At 41.1% G+C, this 23,731-nt stretch overlaps 1 protein-coding gene across 2 annotated transcripts in view; it reads left to right on the top strand.

Annotated features, from left to right (window-relative positions):
• jarid2b (jumonji, AT rich interactive domain 2b) overlaps positions 1-23,731 on the top strand; it is a 126,452-nt gene that overhangs the window by 90,351 nt on the left and 12,370 nt on the right. The window contains exons 5-7 of one of the 2 annotated variants that reach the window (XM_037692788.1): positions 9,945-10,166; positions 17,102-17,343; positions 22,071-23,535. In XM_037692788.1, coding sequence (XP_037548716.1) covers positions 9,945-10,166; positions 17,102-17,343; positions 22,071-23,535 — 1,929 coding nt within the window. Of the gene's footprint in view, positions 1-9,944; positions 10,167-14,429; positions 17,012-17,101; positions 17,344-22,070; positions 23,536-23,731 lie in introns of those variants that run through there. The other variant, XM_037692789.1, reaches the window with a different exon arrangement.

Raw genomic sequence — 23,731 nt, 5'->3', positions numbered from 1 at the left:
TTTGGCCCTTTTATTTTATTTTCTGCATAAACTCTGAATGACTACAGAATATATTGTTCAAGTTTGATATATTGTGACTTAACAGTTCCCTTAAGATATTTTACATAGTAATAAACATTTTATTGATTATAGAACAGATTTTATTTTCCACCAAGTTTGAAATCTACCTAGTAGCATAAAAAAAAAAGCAAAGTAGTTGAAAAAGAGTCTCCTTACTGCCAGTATGCAGTTTACATTTTCCAGTGATTTAAACTCAATGGGAATAATTTATTTAATTGTTACGATTGTTTTACAGCATTTTTAGTTTGGTAGTGCTCCCCCATAGACAAACCGAAAAAATAAAATAAAGTAAATAATTGGGCACAATTTTCCTGTGACTTTTCTTTGGCTTCTTAATATTATTCTTTTTTCAGTTTCGCAGCCACTTTTTTGTTGTTGCCAGAATTAATACTGTTGGAAGATAAGACCCTTGCTTCAGATCAGTTTACACAAAAAAGTATCGGTACTCAACAAAGCATTTACATTTGCCCACTAGTTTCTATTTTGAGAAAAATTCTCCCATTTCTGGTGTGTCATTTTCACCTCAAAGAGCTCATATGTGAACAGATAATTGGAGGTTGCTAAAACTGACTGAACCCTTTTATATATATATAAAGAAGGTAAGATGTTTCAAGTGATTGGTCAGACTCAGATTTCCTTCTTAATATGTAAGTTTAGGATTTGTGATTTCTATTTGATTTCTTGTCTGGCTTTGCAAGATCGGTGCTACTAGTACACATTTTTGGGATAAGCTGTTAGGCTAACACTTATTCAAACTTTTATTGCTCAATATGCATAGACACTCTTGAGCTTTTTGTGCATGTACAGGTGTTGGTCATAAAATTAAAATATCATGACAATGTTGATTTATTTCAGTAATTCCATTCAAAAAGTGAAACTTATGTTATATTCATTCATTACAAACAGACTGATATATTTCAAATGTTTGTCTTTTAATGTTGAGGATTATAACTGACAACTAATGAAAACCCCAAATTCAGTATCTCAGAAAATTAGAATATTGTGAACAGGTTCAATATTGAAGACACCTGGTGCCACACTCTAATCAGCTAATTAACTCAAAACACTTGCAAAGGCCTTTAAATAGTCTCCCAGTCTAGTTCTGTAGGCTACACAATCATGGAGAAGGCTGATGACTTGACACTTGTCCAAAAGACGACCACTGACACCTTGCACAAGGAGGGCAAGACACAAAAGTTCATTGCTAAAGAGGCTGTCTGTTCAGAGTCTGTGTCCAAGCACATTAATACAGAGGGGAAGGGAAGAAAAAGATGTGGTAGAAAAAAGTGTACAAATAGGGATAACTGCACCCTGGAAAGGATTGTGAAACAAAACCCATTCCAAATTTTTTTTCCATTTAAATTAGGACAATGCATATTAATCAACATGTCAGCGGTAAGCATCAATGTAAATATGCCGGAGTTAGCATAACGGCTAATTTTCATCTGTTGTCCTAAGGCATGTAAGAACAAGAAACATCCCACAAAACAAAGAGCAGAGAATAATATGAACATCACCTATGTAACACACAACACAACATGAAATTGCAATAAAGATATGATGCCATAAGAAAATAGACAATGTAATCTATACAAAATAGACAAAATGTGAGGGAGAGTCACAAAAAGTGGACTACAACTGGAGTCGGTGCTTCAAGAACCACCACACACAGACATATGCAAGACAAGGGGTTCAGCTGTCGCATTCCTTGTGTCAAGTCACTCTTGAACAAGAGACGGCGTCAGAAACGTCTCGCCTGGGACTGCTGCTGAGTGATCCAAAGTCATGTTCTCTGATGAAAGTATATTTAGCATTTTCTTTGGAAATCAAGGTCCCAGAGTCTGGAGGAAGAGAGGAGAGGCACAGAATCCACGTTGCTTGAGGTCCAGTGTCAAGTTTCCACAGTCGGTGATGGTTTGGGGTGCCATGCCATCTGCTGGTGTTGGTCCATTGTGTTTTCTGAGGTCCAAGGTCAACACAGACATCTACCAGGAAGTTTTGGAGCACTTCATGCTTCCTGCTGCTGACCAACTTTATGGAGATGCAGATGTCATTTCCCAACAGGACTTGGCACCTGCACACAGTGCCAAAGTTACCAGTACCTGGTTTAAGGACCATGATATCCCTGTTCTTTATTGGCCAGCAAACTTCCCTGACTTTAACCCCATAGAAAATCTATGGGGTATTGTGAAGAGGAAGATGTGATACACCAGACCCAACAATTCAGAAGAGCTGAAGGCCACTATCAGAGCAACCTGGGCTCTCATAACACCTGAGCAGTGCCACAGACTGATCGACTCCATGCCACGCCGCATTGCTGCAGTAAGCCAGGCAAAAGAAGCCCCAACTAAGTATTGAGTGCTGTACATGCTCATACTTTTCATGTTCATATGTTTCAGTTGGCCAACATTTCTAAAAATAATTTTTTATTGGTCTTGAGTAATATTCTAATTTTCTGAGATACTGAATTTGGGGTTTTCATTAATTGTCAGTTATAATCATCAACATTTAAAGAAATAAACATTTGAAATATATCAGTCTGTGTGTAATTGTAAATGGTAAATGGACTGTACTTGTATAGCGCCTTTCCATCTTATAGAGACACTCAAAGCGCTTTACACTATGATCGGTGTCCTCATTTACCCATTCATACAGCACTCTACTAGATCTCTACAAAGCTAATTGAACAAATCATTCTAAAGAGACTAACCAGTGCTTTATCACATTCATACATCGATGGGACACACATCAGAGGCAATGAGGGGTTCAGTGTCTTTCCCAGGGACACTTCGGCAAGTGACTGCTGTTGGATTCGAACCCCCAACTCTTGCATTGGAGGACGACTGCTCTAACCACTCAGCCACAGCAGTCGGTAATGAATGAATATAATATACGAGTTTCACTTTTTGAATGGAATTACTGAAGTAAATCAACTTTTTCATGATGTTCTAATTTTATGACCAGCACCTATATATGTGGGTTTGGTTCATGCTAAAAGAGTGACATTTTCCTTTTCTGGGGGTTCTTTTGCTGTTTTTCCCTGGCCTCTTATATGTGACCCATATGAAGGGGCACTTACCAAGAAAAGGGACATGGGAGAATGTCAGCAGAGCCCTTGAGGTTGTCTCTGAGTATGTGTGTGTGTTCAAGGATGTGTGTGGGTGCAAATCGACTCAAACCGCTGATGTTTGTTCTGCTTATCTCTTGTGCGTGTTTATTTATTTTTTTGCGGTGCCTCCCATCATCATGTCTGTGCATGATTGCACGCGTCTGTCTATGCTCAGCATCCAGGACATGGGGAGACACAGCACACAAGAACATCTGTTGTCTTTTAATCGTTTCAAAGAGACGTAGATCTTTGATTTTCCATAGAAACCCGTAGTCCCCTTTAAGATTTTGATTCACGTCGCTGATCAGACTACATCTTATCCACCTTCGTACTTGCCACCAAAATGTCTCCTTTAAAATTGCCAAACACATTATGAAAGCTGCAATCTTTAGAAAAATGTTTAGCTGATTCTAACTTTTTTTTTTTTTTAATAGAAAAATGCATGAGACATTTTCTAGCCTAAAACCCTATCAGTGGTAATTTCTGGGATTTGACCCGGGTCAAACATTCAGTGTGTAAACACCCCCTCCCCCACTGCATTCATCCACTGCAATGTTTGCTTACCTTATCTGGTAAACATTACACCGTTCACCCCGAAGGCTTCTATCCATCACTCATTCTGACAGCTGCATAAAAGCGAGTATAAGATTAGAAGTGATATGGGCACAAAAAAGTTTTAAAAGCAGAACATTTGAACTAGCTCTATAGCTTTTTCATCTGGCTGCACATTTATCTTAATATTTAACCTGAGCTTGTAAATGAGAATATTTAACAATTTATCCCACCAGGTAATTTTAGTGGTGATGCTATAATTATCAGATGGGAGGAAAAATGTGAATTTTATTCCACCAGGGAGGTAACCGGGCCTCATAACTCTGATGCAATATGGAGGTAACTGTAATAAATAAAATCTACTTTATGAAAGGAAGCACATCATACATGATCACTACTCGCACTGTTTGAGGCTTATTTTCAGCATTTACCTCACTATTCATCTCTCTTTTTTGTGCTAACACACATCCTTGCACACAAACTGCGAAGCTGAGTCCTCTCCTGTGCTCTCAGGATTGTGTTTGTGTGGTCCAGGCCTGGAGTTGGGCTGTTTATATCGGTGGAGAAAGCCATTTGAGTAGCAGCCAGACAGTCTGCCTCTGGCCCTTTTGGCCTGGGGTGAAACAGACCGTAATGCTCCTGACTCCAGGAAGGGGGCAGCACTGAGTTTAAATAGGCACTACCGATTAAAAATGGATGATTGTCGAGATTCAGGATCGTTTAATTCAATTTATTCAACAAAAGCTAATAATTTGTTCCCAGTAATGAACATACACAAATTATATTAGAAAGTAAGTTAACTTAATTGAACACACACCTATAATCTTTTTTTTTTTTTTTTTTACATAAAACTGCCTTCAGTGAGTGGTGGTTTTATTTTCTTCCTGTATACAGTGTTTGTGTCCTCCTGTTGTGTGTGTGTTTACCTCATTGCCCATTTTATGCCTTCTCCTCTGCCTGCTAACCCTGAAGTGGTGCCTCTCGAGTTCAGCGAGGCCAATCCTACTGCTCTGCTTACATAACCTCCCAGCACTGACCTAGTGAACCAAAGACCTCCGATTCCTATGATGCGATTACACGTGTAAATGTGAACTTTTCACACCAAAGGGAAAAAAAAACAGTCAGTACTGAGAAATGTGGAACCTTGAACCTTGTAGTAAAAGTTTGATTTGTAGACTTTTTTTTTTTTATGATTTGATGATTTAGCCTGACTGGAAGCACATTTTCACCTGTGTGTGCTTTTTCTATGTAAAGATTTTGAGATTAGCTCCTGGAAAGCTGTGTGTTTGTGTACACTTGTGATGATTTTGTCACCAGTCACTGAGTTTTTGTACCGCAGCACTGAGTTTTGCTGCTTTTTCTTCAGCTCCACAATCTGATTTCTTGGTGACAATAAAGAATGAATTTTCCGTAATTTTATTCCTGTTTGTCACATTTTTTGTCAGGTTTCCAATGTAACCGTGACTTTCTTTGCCTGCAATGGTCTCACTTTCTCCACTAGCTTCAAGAGTGTGTTCATGCTTCCTGTTCGAACATGCAGCACTCCTGTAAGCCATCACTCCTCATGTTCCCATGGTGGCTAAATCGACCTGATTGACTATTTAATTTGCCCTCATTGTTTCAGTTCTGGTTAGGGGAAGAAAGAAGTGTAGCTAGAAAATGGAGAGTTTATAATTATGAAACCCCACCCAAGAGCCCCGTTAAAAATGACTATTCTAATAGACTCTTTCAGACCTAATTATGATTTGTCTGGCCGAAATGAGCTGGATGAAAAGCTGGTGTAATTGGGGGATTGCGCTCAAGCCCTGCTTGAGATCTTGGAGAAGGAAAAAAAGCTTAATTTTTTCCACCTTGTGTCTTCAACTTGTGTGTGTTTATGTATGTATTTGCCTTAATTCTGTCATGGTCAGTCAATTTGGGACATCAGCGCAAAAAACAGGGTCTGTGAATTTTTGGTAGCCATACAAGAAGTCTTGCTTCCACTCCCTTAAATGGGATGCCAGTGGTCAGAACCTCTGGATAATATGACGGAGCTTTAGGGCCACGCTAATAAAAAAAAAACCACATTGCTACGCTAAGAAAAAAAATTTAAATCCACACAATTCTGAGAATAAAGTCGTAGTATTACGAGAATAAAGTCGAATAAAGTCAATATTAGGAGAATAAAGTCAATATTAGGAGAATAAAGTCATACAAGACTTTTTGTTTTTTACAGCTCTTGTTTATTTTATTTTTTTTCCACGAGTCTGATCCACAACACGACCTGTCAATCAATCCAGTAGGCGTGTCAGCAATCTGAAGCTAAATGCTCCTTGCCTGCAGAGAGCTGTGCTGCAGTCCATCAGAGGTACCACCGTACTGTAAGCAGGTTCAAAGTCCTGATACTGATCTGACGCTGATGTGCTACCAGGTTAACTATCTCCTTATTTGTAAAACCAATACCAAAGTATAACTTAACAGGACGCTCAACATTGTTAATTTTACCACAGTTAAAATGTGGTAAACCCTGCTTTATCGTGTTGGAGTTCAGATAATATGACTCATTTAGCTTTGGATTGGTCATTTGCTGACACACCTACCGGATTGATGGATCGCGTCGTTGATCCGACTCGTGGGAAAAAAAAACCACAAGAGCTGCAAAAAGACTCGTACTACTTTATTCTCGTAATATTAAGACTTTATTCAACATTATTCTCATAATTATGACGGCTTTATTCTTGTAATTTTATGGCTTTAATTTATTTTTTCTCAGCGTGCCAATGTAATTTTTTTTTCTTAACATGGCCCTAAAGCTCCGTCGTAAGATAAGTAGCTCACACTGCTTGAAAATGTTAGAAAGCTGCACTCACCCTTGTTTTATTGTGCTAATTTTCATTTGATCATTTTACACCCTACTACCCCCATCCATTTCTACCCCCAGGTGGCCTCGAGTTATGTTACCACTGGCCTGCTGACCCCGGGTCAAGGCAGTAAATTACAACCATTTAGTTAATGAAGCCAGTGATTAAAACCTGATTGCACCGGTGTGTATGTTAGCTCATTTCTGATCAGAGGAAGAAAAACAAACATTTGCTTCATTGCCAAGATAAAACTAGAGTCTGTTTTATGTTCGTGTGTGTGGCTCTGTGTCTGTGCTATCAGGGTTTATGTGCTGCTTTGGCTATCTTTCAGTTTGAATGTCTGCTGCGGTGCTTGAGGTCTGATCCTCTTTTTAAAAGCCAGAAAACACGACAAGACCTATTGTAGCCATTTGTATCCTGTTTTGTGTGTAATATTTAAAAGAAACCATATAAACGCACATTACGCGTGTATTACGATTTATTTATTTATACGGAAAGTACATTTACCGCTGTAGAGAGGACTTTTCACGCAGATTAGTATAAGCAAAGTAAAGATTTTACTCTTTACTGACCTACTATAAAAGTTAAGAAACTCAGCTAAAAGACCATTGTCCTTCTACAGGTTTGTTTCTCGCCCTAATCCTTTGAGGAGAGGGTTAAGAGATTTCAAAATAAATGTAACATCATATGTGGTGACCACATGCTTTCTGGGTAGCTGCTAATAGTCCATTTAAACTGAAAACGTAAACATTCCCTTGTTTAAAAATGTGCAGCTTGCTTCATTAAGAAAGTAGCTATATTAATTTCAATTGGCTGCCAGTGTTAGCCTAAATTCTGCTAAATAAACTTCTAAAATGATTAAAGCTGTTAATCATGTCTTGGTACGTAAGAAACAAAGACTTTTCTAACTCTCCCGTTTTTTCTCCAAAGCATTACTTAGATATTTTTGTTGTCTTGCTTCACTATATAAAAGAATATCTATGAAAATATCATCTTTATTCAGCTTTCTCTTGCATCTCAAACGTGATTTGTCAAATTAGAGGCAATGAGTCCTCCATGCCAGAGTGATAACAAAAAGGATCCTGGAGGAGTTTTGTTTTATGCTCGTCATTGCCTGACACTTGTACAGTTGCTATGGTTACAGTGTACATAGCCCCATTGAAAGGAGGGGCTTTAAAGCTGAAGCACAGCAGAGAGGGAGGAACAAACCTGTCCATGTTTTCAAGCCAAACAACTATTTTGTTATCAAGGTTGGCTGTGAATACTCTTCACTCGGTGATGTTTTTTTTTGTTGTTGTGGTTTTTTTGCTCGTTAGGCTCCGAAATTAAAATAACCTAACATTTTGATGCAGACTGCTTCAGTACACACAAGTTATTCCTTGATATTTGCTGCCTGTTTTGTTTTAAATAAAGCTCAAGATTTACTTTTAGTTCAGATGAGTAAATGTACTTTCACATAAACACTTGAGTACATTGTGCTATACAGTTATTGCACAGTCCCAGTAATGATTTAACTAAAATCAGCTTTGCAGTTGGGTCTTTTCAGCTTAAATCCTCTTTGTTTAATCAAAGACCGAATGAATTGATCTGCAGTTTTGCTGTTCATTCCCGGCTTATTCTCATATATATGTTTAATTTATCCTTTTAGCAACTTGGTCATAAATTTTCATTCCCCCAGTGTCCTTGCATTTTTTGCTTTCTCCTAATTGGCTTCGTATGTATTGAATATGTAATATCTAAGACGAGCATTCAGTCTTCTCTAAAAACAAGTCTGCTAATTAAATGATTGCATTTTCTGAGTCTAATTATAAGCTCTTTAAGTATTTTGTATAGTTTAAAACAGGCCTGTTGAATTCAGTCATTTTCTCAGAGGCTTAACATATTTTTAATTGGTTTATAATCACATATTACTTTCCATTAATGCGCTTTAAACACTAAAACCCCTTAAAAGGGTAATAAAAATCGCACTATTTGCTCAAGCTATGCTATCGATTTAGTTATACAGGCCTCACAACTTCATAAAATCCAGTTTGACGCTCACAACTAGATTTAAGCAAAACTGTGAGGATGTTGCATAAAGAGATTAAAAAGTAACAGCAAAGATACAATAAAAACACGAAACAACAGAACTCACTTCACCGTTTGTAGCCTCATGTATGCATGTTGCAAACAACAGGTTTTTAAGATTGTTTGCCTCTGCAGAAATTCTCGGTCTTTTAAGCACTTTTTGTTTGTGGTACTTTATTATTATCACAGTTTCTTGATGCAAACTGAAGTGTGTTAAAGGAGATTCTGGCGATTCTTTTAACACACTGATTTATGAGTGAAGCATCATGGGCGTTTGTTAATACAGCTTTGAGTTCTGTAACCTTTTGTGAGGCCGAGCACCTGTTTACATTCAGCTTACTGAGGTAATGTTACAGGCTATCTGCTGCCAAACACAATTCTTCTCCTTCGAGCTCATATTGAACCAGATTCCAGAGAAATGACAGGAAAAGTTATGGTCTTTGACAGAAAACGGAAAGAGAGAACATTCCTTCTTTTCCCGTAGAAGCAGAGACTGAAGATAATCCTGTTTAGGCAAAATGAAGAGGACAGATTTGGGATTAGCTCAGCAGCAATAGAGAGCTTAAGTAATTCAATTCTAGATTTAAAATTTGAGCACATGTACATCAGTGGGTCTCGAAACTGTCGAAGTCTAGAGCTTCAGTGGAAACGATGGCTTTTATTTCATTGTTGGTGCTCTGGCTTTAATTTTAGTGACAACATACATTTAGCAAGTCATCCTTTTCCTTTTTACTCAGCTCTATTTATGACGGCATACAAAGTTGTGCAGTAGCATATAAAAAACACTTAACTCAAATTTTTAAAAGGAAAGAAAACTAAAGAAAATATGAACAGCAATATTGTCTGTTTAGATTACACAAATGCAACTTGTAAAAATAGATAGTTTAACATTATTCATGTACAATGAAATTGTTTTTTTTCAAGTAAGGCTGTCATCATTTTAATAAAGTCCTGTTCATGTTCTTGATTATGTTTGTGCATTTAACTGTGAGTGAGTGTAACAATGGTTCTGCTCTGTTCAGAGCTGCTCACAAAGCATCAGTAGACCACCAGCTGGGATAATAACAGATTAAAAAGCAGCAGCACAATCAGCATTACTCTCAAACCCATAAGCGGCTGGTGATTTTATGTTAATATTTCAACACTTACACGCTGATGTTGATCCATTTGTACCATGCAAGATTAGAATAAAAACACTTTTTTTTATTTATGTATGTATTAACACCTTTACTGTTTTCACTTAGGACCTTTTAGTATTTCAAACTGTGCATTGTCATCCTTCCTCCAACATCCGATTATTCTCCTTTCTCTTTCAGGTTCATCTGCCTTGCCCAGTAATATGGCTTACTTTGGAAGCTCCCAGGAGGAGGAAGACCTGGAGGACGAAGGGGAAGAGGAGGAGGAGGAAGAGGTGCGGAATGGTAGCAGTGTCCACTCACATGGTGTGGGAGGCAGTAGCCAAGCCTCGGCCTCCTCCTCTTGCAGCTCTACACCCCGCAAAAGCAAGCTCCCCGCCAGGCAGCCACTCAACGGGCACGGTAAGAACCAGACTGGCAAACAGAACAAAGCGTGCCACATTTTTATTCCTAACAAATACTTTGTTCACATAATAGAAAAGATTCATGTTTTAAAGCACCACAAAGATCTCCGTAAGATGTGTTAATGAAGGGTAGACAAAACAGAAGTTAGCCAAAAGATGAAGTAGAGACATGCTGTCATAAAAAGACAAAAGTCAAGTGTCTGTGCATATTTGTTTTTTCCACACAGTAGCAAAGACCTGCTAGCACTCGACTGCAGAAAAGGGGCAAGTTGCAGAGAACTGCAGAGCAGTGGATCAACTCTTTCCACCCCAATTAACACTTAGCTTACCGAGCCTTAACAGCATGTTTATGCACTCACTGCAACAGCTGGCTGTGGCTCTAGACACATCCACAGCATTACAATTACAGCATATGTGTCCCCCTCAGGGTACAAAAGACATTCAGATGAATGCACACAATGTCCAACATTTAGGGGAATTACGGTACATGTAAGCAAACCGAGGTTGTAAAAATCTTAATTTTCCCCCCACATTTTTAGTTCCTAAAAATCTGTAACATGACAAAAACTATTACTGTTCTGGAGTTGGTAAGATAAAACTCACAATTTTTCCAATCATAATCTGACAGTTATACACATTTTGTTGAAAAGTTGATAGTGTTAATCAAACGCTTTAAACCGAAAGCCTCTTCCTGACAGAAGTAAGGAACATATCCACTCTTTATAATAAAGCAAGGGTTGGATTTCATAGCACTTCCTCTTCCCACAATGACTTTCTCGGCTTCCTTAGTTCCTTAGAGTTGCCACCTGAGTAGTTTTAACAGGTGAATGCTTTGTTCAGCATTTTTATTCTGTCATCTAAAGTAGAATGTGAAGGAGAAGACAACATAGAGCTCCTCCTTGAATCGCCACCTTATCGTGGTGGAGGAGTTTGTGTGCCTGAACGATCCTAGGAGCTATGCTGTCGGGGTCAATTGTAATTGTCCCTGGTAGTGTCTACCAAGGCAGATTGGTTCTAGGTGACAGGTCAGACAAAGAGCGATTCCAAAAAACAACAACATATGGACAAGAAAAAGTAAAGAACTCAATGTCCCTTGCCCGTATGTGGGTTACCGGGGCCCCACCCTGTAGTCTGGCCTGGGGGAGGGGCTCATCGGTGAGTGCCTGGTGACCATGTCTCTCCACATGGGGCCCAGTCAGGCTCAGCCTGAATGAGTAACATAGGCCGTAGGCTGGGGGCTTGGCGCTCTGACCATGGTTTACCAAAGCTAGCTCTTGGAATATGGAACATAACCTCTCTGGCAGGGAAGGAACCTGAGCTTGTGTGTGAGGTTGAGAGGTATCGACTAGATATTGTTGGGCTCACCTCGATGCACAGCATGGGTTTCAGAACCAATCGTCTTGAGAGGGGCTGGATCTTATTTCACTCTGGAGTTGCTCATTGTGAGAGGCACCAAGCTGGTGTGGTTCTACTCTTGGCCCCCTGACTTGGTGCCTGTGTGTTGTAGTTTTTCCCAGTAGATGAGAGGGTAGCTTCCCTATGCCTTATGGTGGGGGGGACGGGATCTGACAGTTATTTGTGCCTACTTGCCAAGTGGCAGTTCAGAGTATCCAGCCTTCTTGGAGTCCTTCACAAGGATATTGGAAGGTGTGCCACCTGGGGACTCCTTTATTCTGCTGTGGGACTTCATTGCCCATGTGGGTAGTGACAGTGTGATCTGGAGGGGAATGAATGGGAGGAACGGCCTCTCTGATCTGAACCCGAGCTGTGTTCTGTTGTTGGACTTTTGTGCTAGTTTGTTCATCATGAGCACCATGTTTGAACATAAGGGTGTCCATAAGTGCACTTGGCACCAGGACACTCTAGGTTGTAGATCGATGATAGACTTTGTAGTTATCAATCAATCAATCAACCTTTATTTATACAGGTAAATCCCATTGAGCCTCGAGGACTCATTTACAAGAGAGACCTCTGTCATCTGATTTGTGACCATCAAGGCTGAAGAAGGAGCCTTATCAAGCCTTGTTAGCTGGTGGGACTCTAGAGGCAGCTGAGGTGTACTGGAGGGCCACAGCGTTGGTTGTTATTGAGGCAAAAGCTCGGATGTGGAAGGAGTTTGGTGAGGCCTTGGATAGAGACTGTCAGCTCTGAGAAGATTCTGGCAAACCATTAGGTGGCTGAGGAGGGGAAAGCAGCACTTTTCTAACACTGTGTTCAGTGAAGGTGAGATGCTGTTGACCTCAACCAGTGATGTTGTTGAGAGGTGGAAGGAATACTTCTCGGACCTTCTCAATCCCACCAGCATATCTTCCATGGAGGAAGCTGAGTTGGGGGACTTCAGGGTTGGTCTGTCCATAACTGTGGCTGAGTTTCCCAAGGTAGTTAAAAAGGTCCACGGTGGCAGGGCTTCGGGGTTGGATGACATCTGCACTGATTTCCTTAAGGCTCTGGATGTTGTGGCGTGGTCTTCGATGACACACCTTTTAAACATTGCGTGGAAATTGCGGCAGTGCCACTGGATTAGCAGACTGGGGTGGTGGTCCCCCTTTTAAAAGAGGGGAATCAGCGGGTGTATTCCAATTATAGGGGTATCACTTTCCTTAGCCTCTCTGGTAAAGTCTTATCAGGGGTACTTGAGAAGCAAGTCCAATCGTTGTTCGAACCTCAGATCCAGGAGGAACATTGGGGGTTCTGAACTGGCTGTGGAACACTGGACTAGTTCTTTACCCTCACTAGAGTGCTTGAGGGATCATGGGAGTTTCCACTTCCAGTCTACATGTATTTTGTGGACTTGGAGAGGGTGTTAGACCACATTCCTTGGGGTACACTGTTGGGGGTGCTCCGCGAGTATGGGATTGGGTGCCTGGTGCTATGGACTGTTCGGTCCCTATACTAGCAGTGTGAGAGTTCGGTTTTCATTGCTGGCAGTAAGTCGGACCCCTTCAGGGTGGGAGTTGGACTCTGTCAGGGCTGCTTCTTGTCAAGGATTCTTTTCATAACTTTTATGGACAGAATTTCTTAGTACAGCCAGGGGGTGGAGGGAGTTCGGTTTGGTGGCCTCAGGATTTCATCTATTTGTGGATGATGTGGTCTTATTGGCGTCATCATGCCGTGATCTTCAGCTCTCACTGAAGCGGTTCACAACCGAGTGTGAAGTGGCTGGGATGAGAATCAGCACCTCCGAATCTGAGGCCATGGTCCTCAGTCGGAAAATGGTGAATTTCTCTCTTCAGGTCAAGGGTGAGGTTCTTAAGCGGAGGAGTTCAAGTACCTTGGGGTTTTGTTCATGAGTGAGGGAAAATTGGAGCATGAGATTGACAGATGGATTGGTGCAGCATCTGCAGTATTGCAGACTCTACCGGTCTGTTGCGGTGAAGAGAGTGCTGACCTACAAGGCAAAGCTCTCTGTTTACCGGTCTGTCTATGTTCCTACCCTCACCAATGAGCATGGACTCTTGAGTAGTGATCAAAATACTGAGATTGCAGATACAGGTGGTTGAAATGAGTTTCCTCTACAGGGTAGCTGCACTCTCCCTTAGAGATAGGGTGAGAAGTTCAGTTATCCAGGAGAGACTCAGAGTAGAACTGCTACTCCTCCACATAAAGAGGAGCCAGTTGAGGTGGTTTGGGCATCTGGTAAGGATGCTCCCTGGGCACTTTCCTTGAGAGATGCTTCAGGCATGTCTGACTGGGAGGAGACCCCAGCGAAGACCCAGGACACGATGGAGAAACTGTCTCTCTGTTGACCTGGAAATGCCTAGGAGTCCTCCCAGAAGAGCTGAAAGAGGTGGCTGTGTAAAGAGATGTCTGGGCATCAATGCTCAAGCTGCTGCTCCTGCGACCCGACTTGGGAACAAGTTTGAAAGATAATGGAAAGATGGATGGATGGAAGACAACAGAGATACTAATGGAATCTAGAAACAGACATAAAAACCCTAAGTTTTGTATCTTGATGCATGCTCAATAATCCAGGTAGAAAATTCTAAAAAATTTAAATCTGGTCCTCTGGACATTCAAAAGAAAACAAAACAAAAAAAACAAAGCAAAACAACAAATAAATGTAGAAACGTTTCGCCGAAAGACTTCCTCAGTCTGAGGTGCTGTATTCAGCTCAGTCTTATAAATACCACCTTCTCAGATTGGATCAACCAGTTTTGCTGCTGACAACCAAAACCAGCTGCTCACATGATCAAGAAGGACCATCAGCCTAACAATGGATCATTAGCACACTGATGGCTGTTTACTATTCACAGGAGGCTGAGTGATACTAGCAATAACAGAATTGTAAGAGGGGGACAGTTGAACACGTAGGCTAACAGAACACTAGATTTGTACACTTTGATCTCCTGAAGGACACTGTTCTGATATCTTATAGTTCATTGACTGTGTCTGTCCACTATACACCAACAGGTTTCCCTCATCCTTTTCAGAAACGCGTATATCAGCAGCTTAGAACATTAAACTGTACAAGAAGTACAAACAGTGGGAGAGCGAAACCTATGTGAACAAATCGAGGTTTGTGCATGAGGACAGTGTATTCTCCTTTTTCTTATCTCATTCACAAACACTGTTTGCAAAGCAGCTTGGCGCCTTCTCTGTGATATGCTAAATAAACAGATAAGGGGGAAAACAGGCAGACATACTTTGCAAGGTACAGTAGCGATGCGGGGATTAAGGACATTTATGTACACACATATTCAAGAGTGAGCCATTGATTCAGAGTGGACAGCATTTATGCTTACATTTGTTATTAGGCACACACACAGAGAAAAGCAGGCTCACACCTTAGTGTATTTTGCAGAATTAAGATTAGTGTTAAATCTGAACCGTGTAATATGCAGCTTGGGCTACTTTCTTTCTTAAGAAGAAACGGGAGAGAAGTGAAGATGGAAAAAGGGGTGTGGAAGAAAAAAAAGAAATGGACTTCATGAAGGACTGAGAAAAGTTTAGTTTTACTCTGAGAAGTAAAAAGGGACAGGAAACGCCTTACATTGTTGTCCATTCATCAGTGCCTTGTCCTTCTACTACCATTTCTCTTTTGGCCATATGCCATGTTGACAAAACTAAATTAACAGCTTTTATTGGGCCCAGATTTATGCTTAGCTCACTAATATGTCAAGATTTCACTAATATTTCATCAAGCCAGGGGCCCCAGAGACCACCAGAGTCTCACAAGTAGTTACAAGCACATATGTATGCAATGAATGTGTACTGTAAGGTCTCTGTGTTACAAAAACTCGATGAAAGTTTAAATTTGGGCTCATTAGAACTGAAAAGTGGGCTATTGAATGGGGATGTTAATTGCCTTGCTACTGTTTGGCTTGCTTAGCTCCATCTTCTGTGGTTAATGCAGTCGAAGCCCTTTTTGAACAGGCTCATTGAAAATAATATAAAGACGTCTTCATACACTCTTTAAATTATGCATATTTTAGTGATTAGGGGTAAGATGTTTTCCAAAAGTTTGTCACTCCACTGTTTGTACTGGCTTTTCCACTTGGTCGTTGTGGTTAAGTCCCTAGTGGTTAAAACCTGTTCACCCCATTGGCTGTAGCCCGAAAAAGCAGCGTGGTCTATATGATGCTTCCATTTTAGGAACTTTCCACAGAACCTAAAAAATATTGTATTTATTTGTTTTGGCTTCTTATATTTATAAGAAGGTCTACCTGGTTGTAAAATTTCAAAATGAGTAGCAACGTTTTTCTATGCAACACTACTTTTCTCCTCAAGCACCAGTTTTTGTGTTAAGAGTTAGATTATTTTTGCATTGGTCTCTAACTTGGTCAACAAGTTCAATCTCTGGTTTTTTTTTTTTTTTTTTGGATCACTCTCAAATGGAGTTAGTAATGAAATGTTTGACATTTATTCCTTTAATCACTGTCTAAAGACTGATGAAATGTGGCTGCAGCTCAGTGCATTTTGTATTTCTGGGCTGGTGTTTTGTAATTTTTCATTCTACAGACATTCTAAGACGAGTTTAAATGGAAATCAGTCAAACGCATCGCGTATAACCATGTTAGGCTTGTAATTATTAAGACACCCTTTAAATTATGCTGCTACAGTTCTAAGGTGCTTGTGTAGAAGGGTAGTCCCTCTTTTTGCTGTCTAAACTCTGCATGTTTTATACAATTACTGGAGTAACTAACTCTGTGATTTTCTTTCTGATAGCAGGTTTTGCCGGCGTACTGTATTTTGCACATGTTTGTGTCTCTGTTCCTACCCTCTGAACTCCCAACCGGTCCAAGCAGATGGCTGCCTTCCCTGAGTCTGGTTCTGCTGGAAGTGTCTTCCTGTTAAAAGGGACTTTTTCCTCCTCGTTTCTGCATGTCGCCACGTGCACACTCACGTGCACACTCAGGATGGTGGATTGAATTGAACATTCATTACAATCCGTTGGGTTTTCTTAGCTAGGCATCTCAATACAAATTGGCATTAAATAAATGCAGATATAGAAATGTATTGAATTAAATGATATTTAACTAAACCAGATTGATACAAAATAATTGGATTTATTGGAAAAATCTGAGCATAAATTGAACACAAGTTCCTGTGTTGTGAATTTTTCAATTTTGAATAGAAATTCATTACAAATGTTAGTCTTGTAGAGCTTCATTACGCTCCTAAATGAGTTCTGGGTAAACTCTTAATGTAAAACAGATATTTTCTCAATCACTGTATCTTTCCTTTGATGTAAATGAAAACATACATTTTGTAATATGGAAGGTAAACACTGAATGGTTCAATATTGGTACTTCGTTTTTGTTAGAAGTACAAAATATGCTTCAAGTGTCTGCAAGAAAAAAATCAGTTCCTTCCAAATCTTGCTGCACCGTACAACTTGTACAAGTATGTATCTATGTATCTGTATATAGCTTTTTTTTTTTGGTATTAAGAATCACAGGCGTTTACAATATTTCCTCTTTGATCTCCTTCCAGTTTTTAACAACAGTAAAGCAGGAACCAGGGAGAGTCCGAGGCCGAAAGCAGGGACTAACAGCAGGGATGCACCCGCCCCGCCACTGCCACCTCCTCCGCCACCTCCACCGCCTCTGCTGAGGGAGCGCAGTGAAAGGGCGGAGGCACGGGAGCTCGCCAGGGAGCAGCAGGCCATGGCCAGCAGTCGAGGCTCAGCCTATGGGATGACATCAAGGAGAGCGGCTGAGGAGCTACGGAAACAGGTCGAGTGTTGGCTGCAAACTTCCAGCATTTTATTTAGATTTAATTGGCTGTTGATAACATGGTTAATATCAAAGAGAAAGTGGGGAAAGAGGATGAGTATAAGTAGACTGAACAATATCATGCAGACCTTATCTGAGACATTTTACGGCTGGCAAAGTGTTTCATTTGTGTTAAAACTGCAATACAGTTGTATGTTTTTACAGCATGCATTAATTATTACTGGTACATTAACGTTTATTTGCATTACTGGCTTATGCACCCATACATTTTTTACTTCTTTAACTCGTTTTTCATCAGGCTGGCTCATAATTATCGAACTACTCCAGTGCTTTACTTGTTTGACAGTCTTTCTTACTTTCTTGCCCTTTTCTTCCTTTGCTTTGCATACTTCTTTCTCAGTGTTTCATCCCTCTCTTTTTGTGCAGTCTTATTATATCTCCTGCTTCCTCCCCTCTCTCATTTTCCTCCTCTCCTCTATCCATTGTGTCTGGAAGAGTAATGATTGTGTTTTGGCCTCCCGCGACTGCAGCTATATTTAGTAGTGCTGGCAAGGGGCTGTGAAATCCTGCCTCCCTCTCCATGGCACTTAGCAGGTTTCAAGGAACCCCATAAAGAGAAAACGGGCAAATACAAGGAGAGAAGAGGTGAAGATGGCTTTAGTCAGAAAACTGCTTTATTTGCATCAAATTGACTAATTAAAAGTAATTTTCTGCCAAGGCTCTTTGTTATATTTCCATTTCTTGTTTTTGCTCTTTTTTTCCTTTTTTCCACCTCCTCCCTCTGCCTGTTAAATCACAGCCTCTTCCCTGTAGTGTTGCGGTGCTGTTCAGCTGCTAATGCAGACTCGGACATGTGCTCGGGCTTTTTAAAGCGGCTGGTATTGTCCACTAAAAGCTACGATGAATCTCAATGAGAGTGCCTGCCTGCCAAGGCAAACTTCAGACTCTTTCTCCACTTGTCTGTTTTCTAAAGCTTTTCTTTTTATCACTTTCACTTTTGTCACTCACTGTTGGCACTTTGGGGGATTGTTTTGACTTGTTTATACTCATCTTCTTTTATTTACTTGTTTTTTTTTTCTTTTATTTTACCTCAATTTTAAACTTGGCAACACTGCTCCAGTCGTTCATTCACTTTCCCCTTCGATTAGCGCACACAGCATATTTTAACCATGTGTGTTCATAACTCACTCACACACACACACACACACGTTTGTGCACGTGACCAACTATGAAAATCCAAGCTTAGCTGTGTAAAAGGTTAAGTGATCATATAGCCATAAAATGAACTAAAGGTGTGCGTGTGTAAAACCGAATAGTAAAGGCATTATCATAATTTAATTCATGGCAATTCAGCTTTAGCCAATTTAATAGCACGTGTATCAACAAAATGCATGCACCGTAAAAGGAGCGTTTCAGAAAACAATAAGATTCTGTTCATTTTAATTAAATAACAAAATCGAGTATGTCAGCAAAGCAGCTTTACCCAGCAGCAGAGGCAGGTGGGGTCTCCAGGGCCAAATCATTTAGCCGACTGTGCATCATTTGAAGAAGATCCTCTTGTTTACTCGTTTATCCATTGTCGTTAGGTAACCTCATGTATGGCACTACAGAAATTTAAAGGGATTACACGAGATCATTTTAGAGTCAAAAGGATTTAAAAGCCAAAACACACTCGGATCATATATAAAATGGTAGATTCATCTGAACAGTTAGACTTGGAACGCTGTCGTCAATATCTTCGACAACTTTTCGGCAGTTTAGACTTGAACTTGACTGCTGGAAACGAGAGGTGCATGTGTGATTTTATCTCTACCAGAAGCAGAGCATGTCCGTGCACTAAAATATCTGTTAAGATGAGGTTTCTTCACACTTGATTTTGCATATATCAGTACTACATGGTTTGAAATGTATCCAAATTATTGACAAGTGAGTGATTTCATAAAAAGCATCAAGGTGCAACTCTTACACTGCAAAATCACAGTAATTTCCCTTTTAGACAAAAAGCTACATTTGTGCTTTTTTTTCTGATCTAATGGCTTTTTTACTGAAAGGGGGAGAGCTGACCAGGAAATATTTAATGATCAGGACTGCAGAATGTGTTCAAACAGCTTCATTCAGGTATGAGGTCTCGGAGAGAAGTTACTGAAACCTGAGATAGAGACAACACAAAATAGTAACAGATTGATACTAATTGGAAGCCATTTTTTTCAGTGTTTTGATAAACACAGTGAATCTAAATCTAATCTTTTATTCCCGTTTTCCCTCTGTTGTAATTTAAAATCTTTGTAAGGGTTAATTTTTTCTTATCTTCTAATATTAGACTGGCCTTCTTGTCTCTCTTTGCATCGTCTCCTCCTGCTCCTCCTCCTCCTGGCTGAGCCATCTCCTGCAGATGTAGTGTGTTAAACAAAAAGAGTCTTCCTGCTAGGCCTCAGCTGGGCTATAGCAACACATGATGTCATCAGGACACACCCCCTTTTCCCTCCTCTTCCTCTCACGTGCAGCCAGAATCTCCTTCACTTCTGTGTTTAGCTTTTTTCTTTTTTCAGCTTCATTGTTTCGCCCAATCTGCTGAATTATTTTATTCTTTCTGTCTCTCTCTCTTTCTTTTTCTCTGTCTCTCTTTCTTTCTCTCTTTTTCTTTCTGTCTCGGTCTTTCTTTCTGTCTCTTTCTCTGTCTTTATCTTTCTTTCTTTTTTCTCTGTCTTTTTTTCTTTCTTTCTTTCTCTTTTACTCTCTCTGTTTCTCTTATTTATTTTGTCCATCTGTCCTTCCCTCCCTCCATCCTTCTGTTTCTCCTCTTCCTCCTCCTCCATCAGACCAAATAAGTGTGAATAGCAAACAGACCCCCCCCCCGCCCCCTCATAATGAGAACAGGTCTTCTGAGCCCCCCAGTGGCAGAAAGTGGTCATGACAGTTAATTTTTTCCAAGTTTCTTCTTCAGCACAATGTGGCTGAACAACTAAAGGAGAAACTTTGTTAGTGATTTGCACAAATTGGAGAATAGACCACCGAGTGGGCGTCCTCAAATAAGCTCCAAAAATCAAGTGAAGATATTATGCTGTCATTATGTTTTGGTTTATTGGAGTTATTGGTAATATTTGTATGTTAACCAGCAGTGGATGGAGCTTCTCCTACCGTTTTGGGGTTATCTTTGGATAAAGGATTTGTGAACCACTGCTCTAAATAATCACTGCTTTAGTAGTTTCTGCATCAAGGCTACCTGACGAATAGGACTGTGAAGTTGATGTATCATGAGGGGAGAGGGAGGGGTGATTGACAGAGGCAGGGTTAGATTTCAGTCCACCCTTATCTTTTAATGGCCTGGTCTTTGTGTTGGCCTCTGCCACCTGAGACAAACACAACACAATACAATATATACACACACACGTGTGTGTGCCTACACACACTCGCATTCAGATTTGAGTGTGACGCAAGAGTCGTACAAAGGCAAACCCGTCAATGGGCCGGCTGTCACCTCCCTCCTGTGGCGCCTGGTTGTGATTGATAACTCCATCTCTTCTTTCCTCCCTCCATTCTTGTGTCTGAAACAGAAAGACAGAAAGGCTCCACCACATGAATGGACAGTTTTTAAATCGTCTTTTTTTAAAATTCAGGGCGTTATAAGGTTTAACTGTATTTCTAAGGGTGTCTGTTTTTGTGCAAAACCGAGAAACCTTAAAGGAACATTTACGTTCTTCCTTAAAATGTCTTTTTCCAAAAAAAAAGTGAGCAAGTCAGCACATTTATTTAAAATTAATAGACAAGCTAAACACTTTCTCCTAAACCCATTCAGGTATTTGGAAACAAAATTAAATCTTTAAATTTTTAAGATTAGCTAAAAATTATACTGAGTGGTAAAAATGGGTCATGGAAACAAAGTAGAGATAAAGAGATATTCTTAGGAATGCACGTAGAAGGAAGGTTTGAAGACGTAAAAGAGCTGCAGGAAATGTGGCAATGAAAAGGAAGTAGAGTAAAATTGGGCTCATCGGAAAATACCAAATTGTAAAATTGTCATAAATTAACAATGAAGAGTTTGTAAAGCCATTTTGAACAGCAGAAGATTGTTTGTTCCCAAGCTTGCAGGCTTTCACAGTTCAAATACACATTTACAAGTAAAAAGCTATTTTTAAACGCCTAAATGTGATTTTATTCCATTTGGTTGACCCCACCTCCTACCTCATACTGTCCGGCCATCTGTTAGCAAAAATTAAGTTGCCATCTCTCCTTTTATTTCATGGCTGCCCTCTTCTTCCTCCTCAACTGTTACTCTCTGTGTGATGTGGTTTGTGTGTATCCTTGTCTAAATCTCATCCATTGTATTAAAAGTAAATGGGAGTTTACACACTGCTTTCAAAACCATTGTTAACTAGACAGTTCATCATTTCCCTAACGAACAACAAAGGTTTCCACAAATAGTGTGACAAAGCAAATGCTTCATCACATGCTTACAAGCTGTGGATTTGGCCTCCACTGTGGAGTGTAGGAGCGCCCATGCCTCCTCTGTGTACTGGGATGTTCTTTTTTGATATTTTAAAACAAAACGGCTATCATCTGTGTTGCAACATTTTTTTTTAACACTGATGTGACCTAGAATATAACAAAGACCCAATCAGACTGTTTTTTTTTTAATTACTCGAGTTTAATTAGTTTCCTTTCTAGAAAATATTTAGCGTTTTCTCTATCCAATTAAACTTGTTTTTCTCCCGCTCTGTTTATTTCAGGTTTCGAAAGTAAATGGGCTGACGCGGGCTGGCTCGGCTCAAGCTGTCGTCGGTGCCAAAAAGTGCCACGACTTGCGACTGCTGTCCAAAACTGTGAAGAAGTACACAGCCACCGTGTCCAAGGGCCACGTCACCTACACCAAAGCCAAACAGAAAGAACTGGGCAGGAAAACCAAACTCAGCAGCAGCAACAAACACAACAGCGCCGCCTCGGCATCATCGTCAGCGAACAATCACAATCAGCACAGCCAGCCAGCAGCCAGCACTAGGTTGGCCAACTCAGGAAAAGCAGCGGCATCAGCCCACAACAGCAATGCAAAAACTCGCAAACAGGTGCTACTATCAAACGGGCTGCACAACGTGGCCGCCAGTGCCCGACCCAACGGCAGGCTTAATGGGCAGTGGCACAATGCCTTGGCCAAGGAGGACGGTCCGAAACAGTGCCAGCAAGTCCACGTGGAGTGCCCAGGCCGAGAGGGACTGCGAAATTCCAAACGGCGTCTGGAGGTGGTGCTTAACTCAGTGAGCGCAGCCGTCGTTGAGCAGAAAGCCAAAACGAGCGGCGCTGAGGCCAAGAAGGCCAAAATTCAATCCTCACCTTTGGAGACGCGCAGCAGCAGCAAGAAGATGGCCATTGAAGAGAAAGCTAACAAACAAAACCCCACCCCCACCACGCCGGTTTCTAATGGACATGCATCAGGAACACCCACCTCTCCTAAACAAACTCCGCCTGTTACTTCTTCTACGCCCCCTCCTCAACAAACCACACCTCCTTCTACACCAGCAGCCAATGTGGAGCCAGTGAACCAGCGACCTAAGCGTGCATCAGCTGGTAAACTGATGTTGATACGACAAGCACAGCAGCAGCAGAACAGGTCACATGGTCGGGGCTCCTCCTCTTCCTCACCTTTGATAGGCCACAACAGTTCACCAAACCCCAGTCGTGCCAGCACTACCTCAGACCCCCAACAAACCTCGGCGTCCTCCTCTTCCTCCTTCTGCTCCTCCTCCTCTATTCTTACTTCCACTAGCAGACCTGGACAGGTCAAACCAGCAGCGCAGCGGCTCGCCGACCGCGACAAGGAGTGGGAGCGTGAGAAAGAGTTGACGCGCCAGAAGGAACGCGAGCAGGAGAAGGAGTGGGAGCGCCAGCGGAGTAAGCCGGAGGGCTGGACGGCACTGGGCGAAGCTCCTTTCTTTCGGCCACTTCCTAGGGAGTTCCAGGACCCTCTGGTGTACTTGGATGCAGTGAGGGAACAGGCCGAGGTGGCCGGCATGTGTCGCATGGTGCCACCGCAGGACTGGCGGCCGGAGTGCAAACTGAACGAGGAGATGCGTTTTGTTACGCAGGTGCAGAGGGTCCACATGCTGGGCCGACGCTGGGGCCCCAATGTGCAGCGGCTGGCTTGCATCCGCAATCACCTCAAATCTCAGGGCATTACCATGGATGAGCCACCTGTCATTGGTAAGTGAGACAAACAGGCACACGACGTGATTTTACGCCAAATGAGCATCCAAAGCCACCCCTGAAAATGACTGGAATTGACTATATTAATAAGGCTTCTTCCTGCAGGCTGCCACAGAGGACAGGAGCGATTGATTTTACTTAAGGGAATTGGATCTAGATAATTGATTTTAAACTGTCACCCTGCTCATTGTAA

The sequence above is a fragment of the Nematolebias whitei genome, chromosome 19, assembly GCF_014905685.2.
Source record: "Nematolebias whitei isolate Nwh7 chromosome 19, NemWhi1, whole genome shotgun sequence".
In the NCBI taxonomy this organism is placed as follows: domain Eukaryota; kingdom Metazoa; phylum Chordata; class Actinopteri; order Cyprinodontiformes; family Rivulidae; genus Nematolebias; species Nematolebias whitei.
This window is presented reverse-complemented; position numbering and strand designations above follow the sequence as displayed.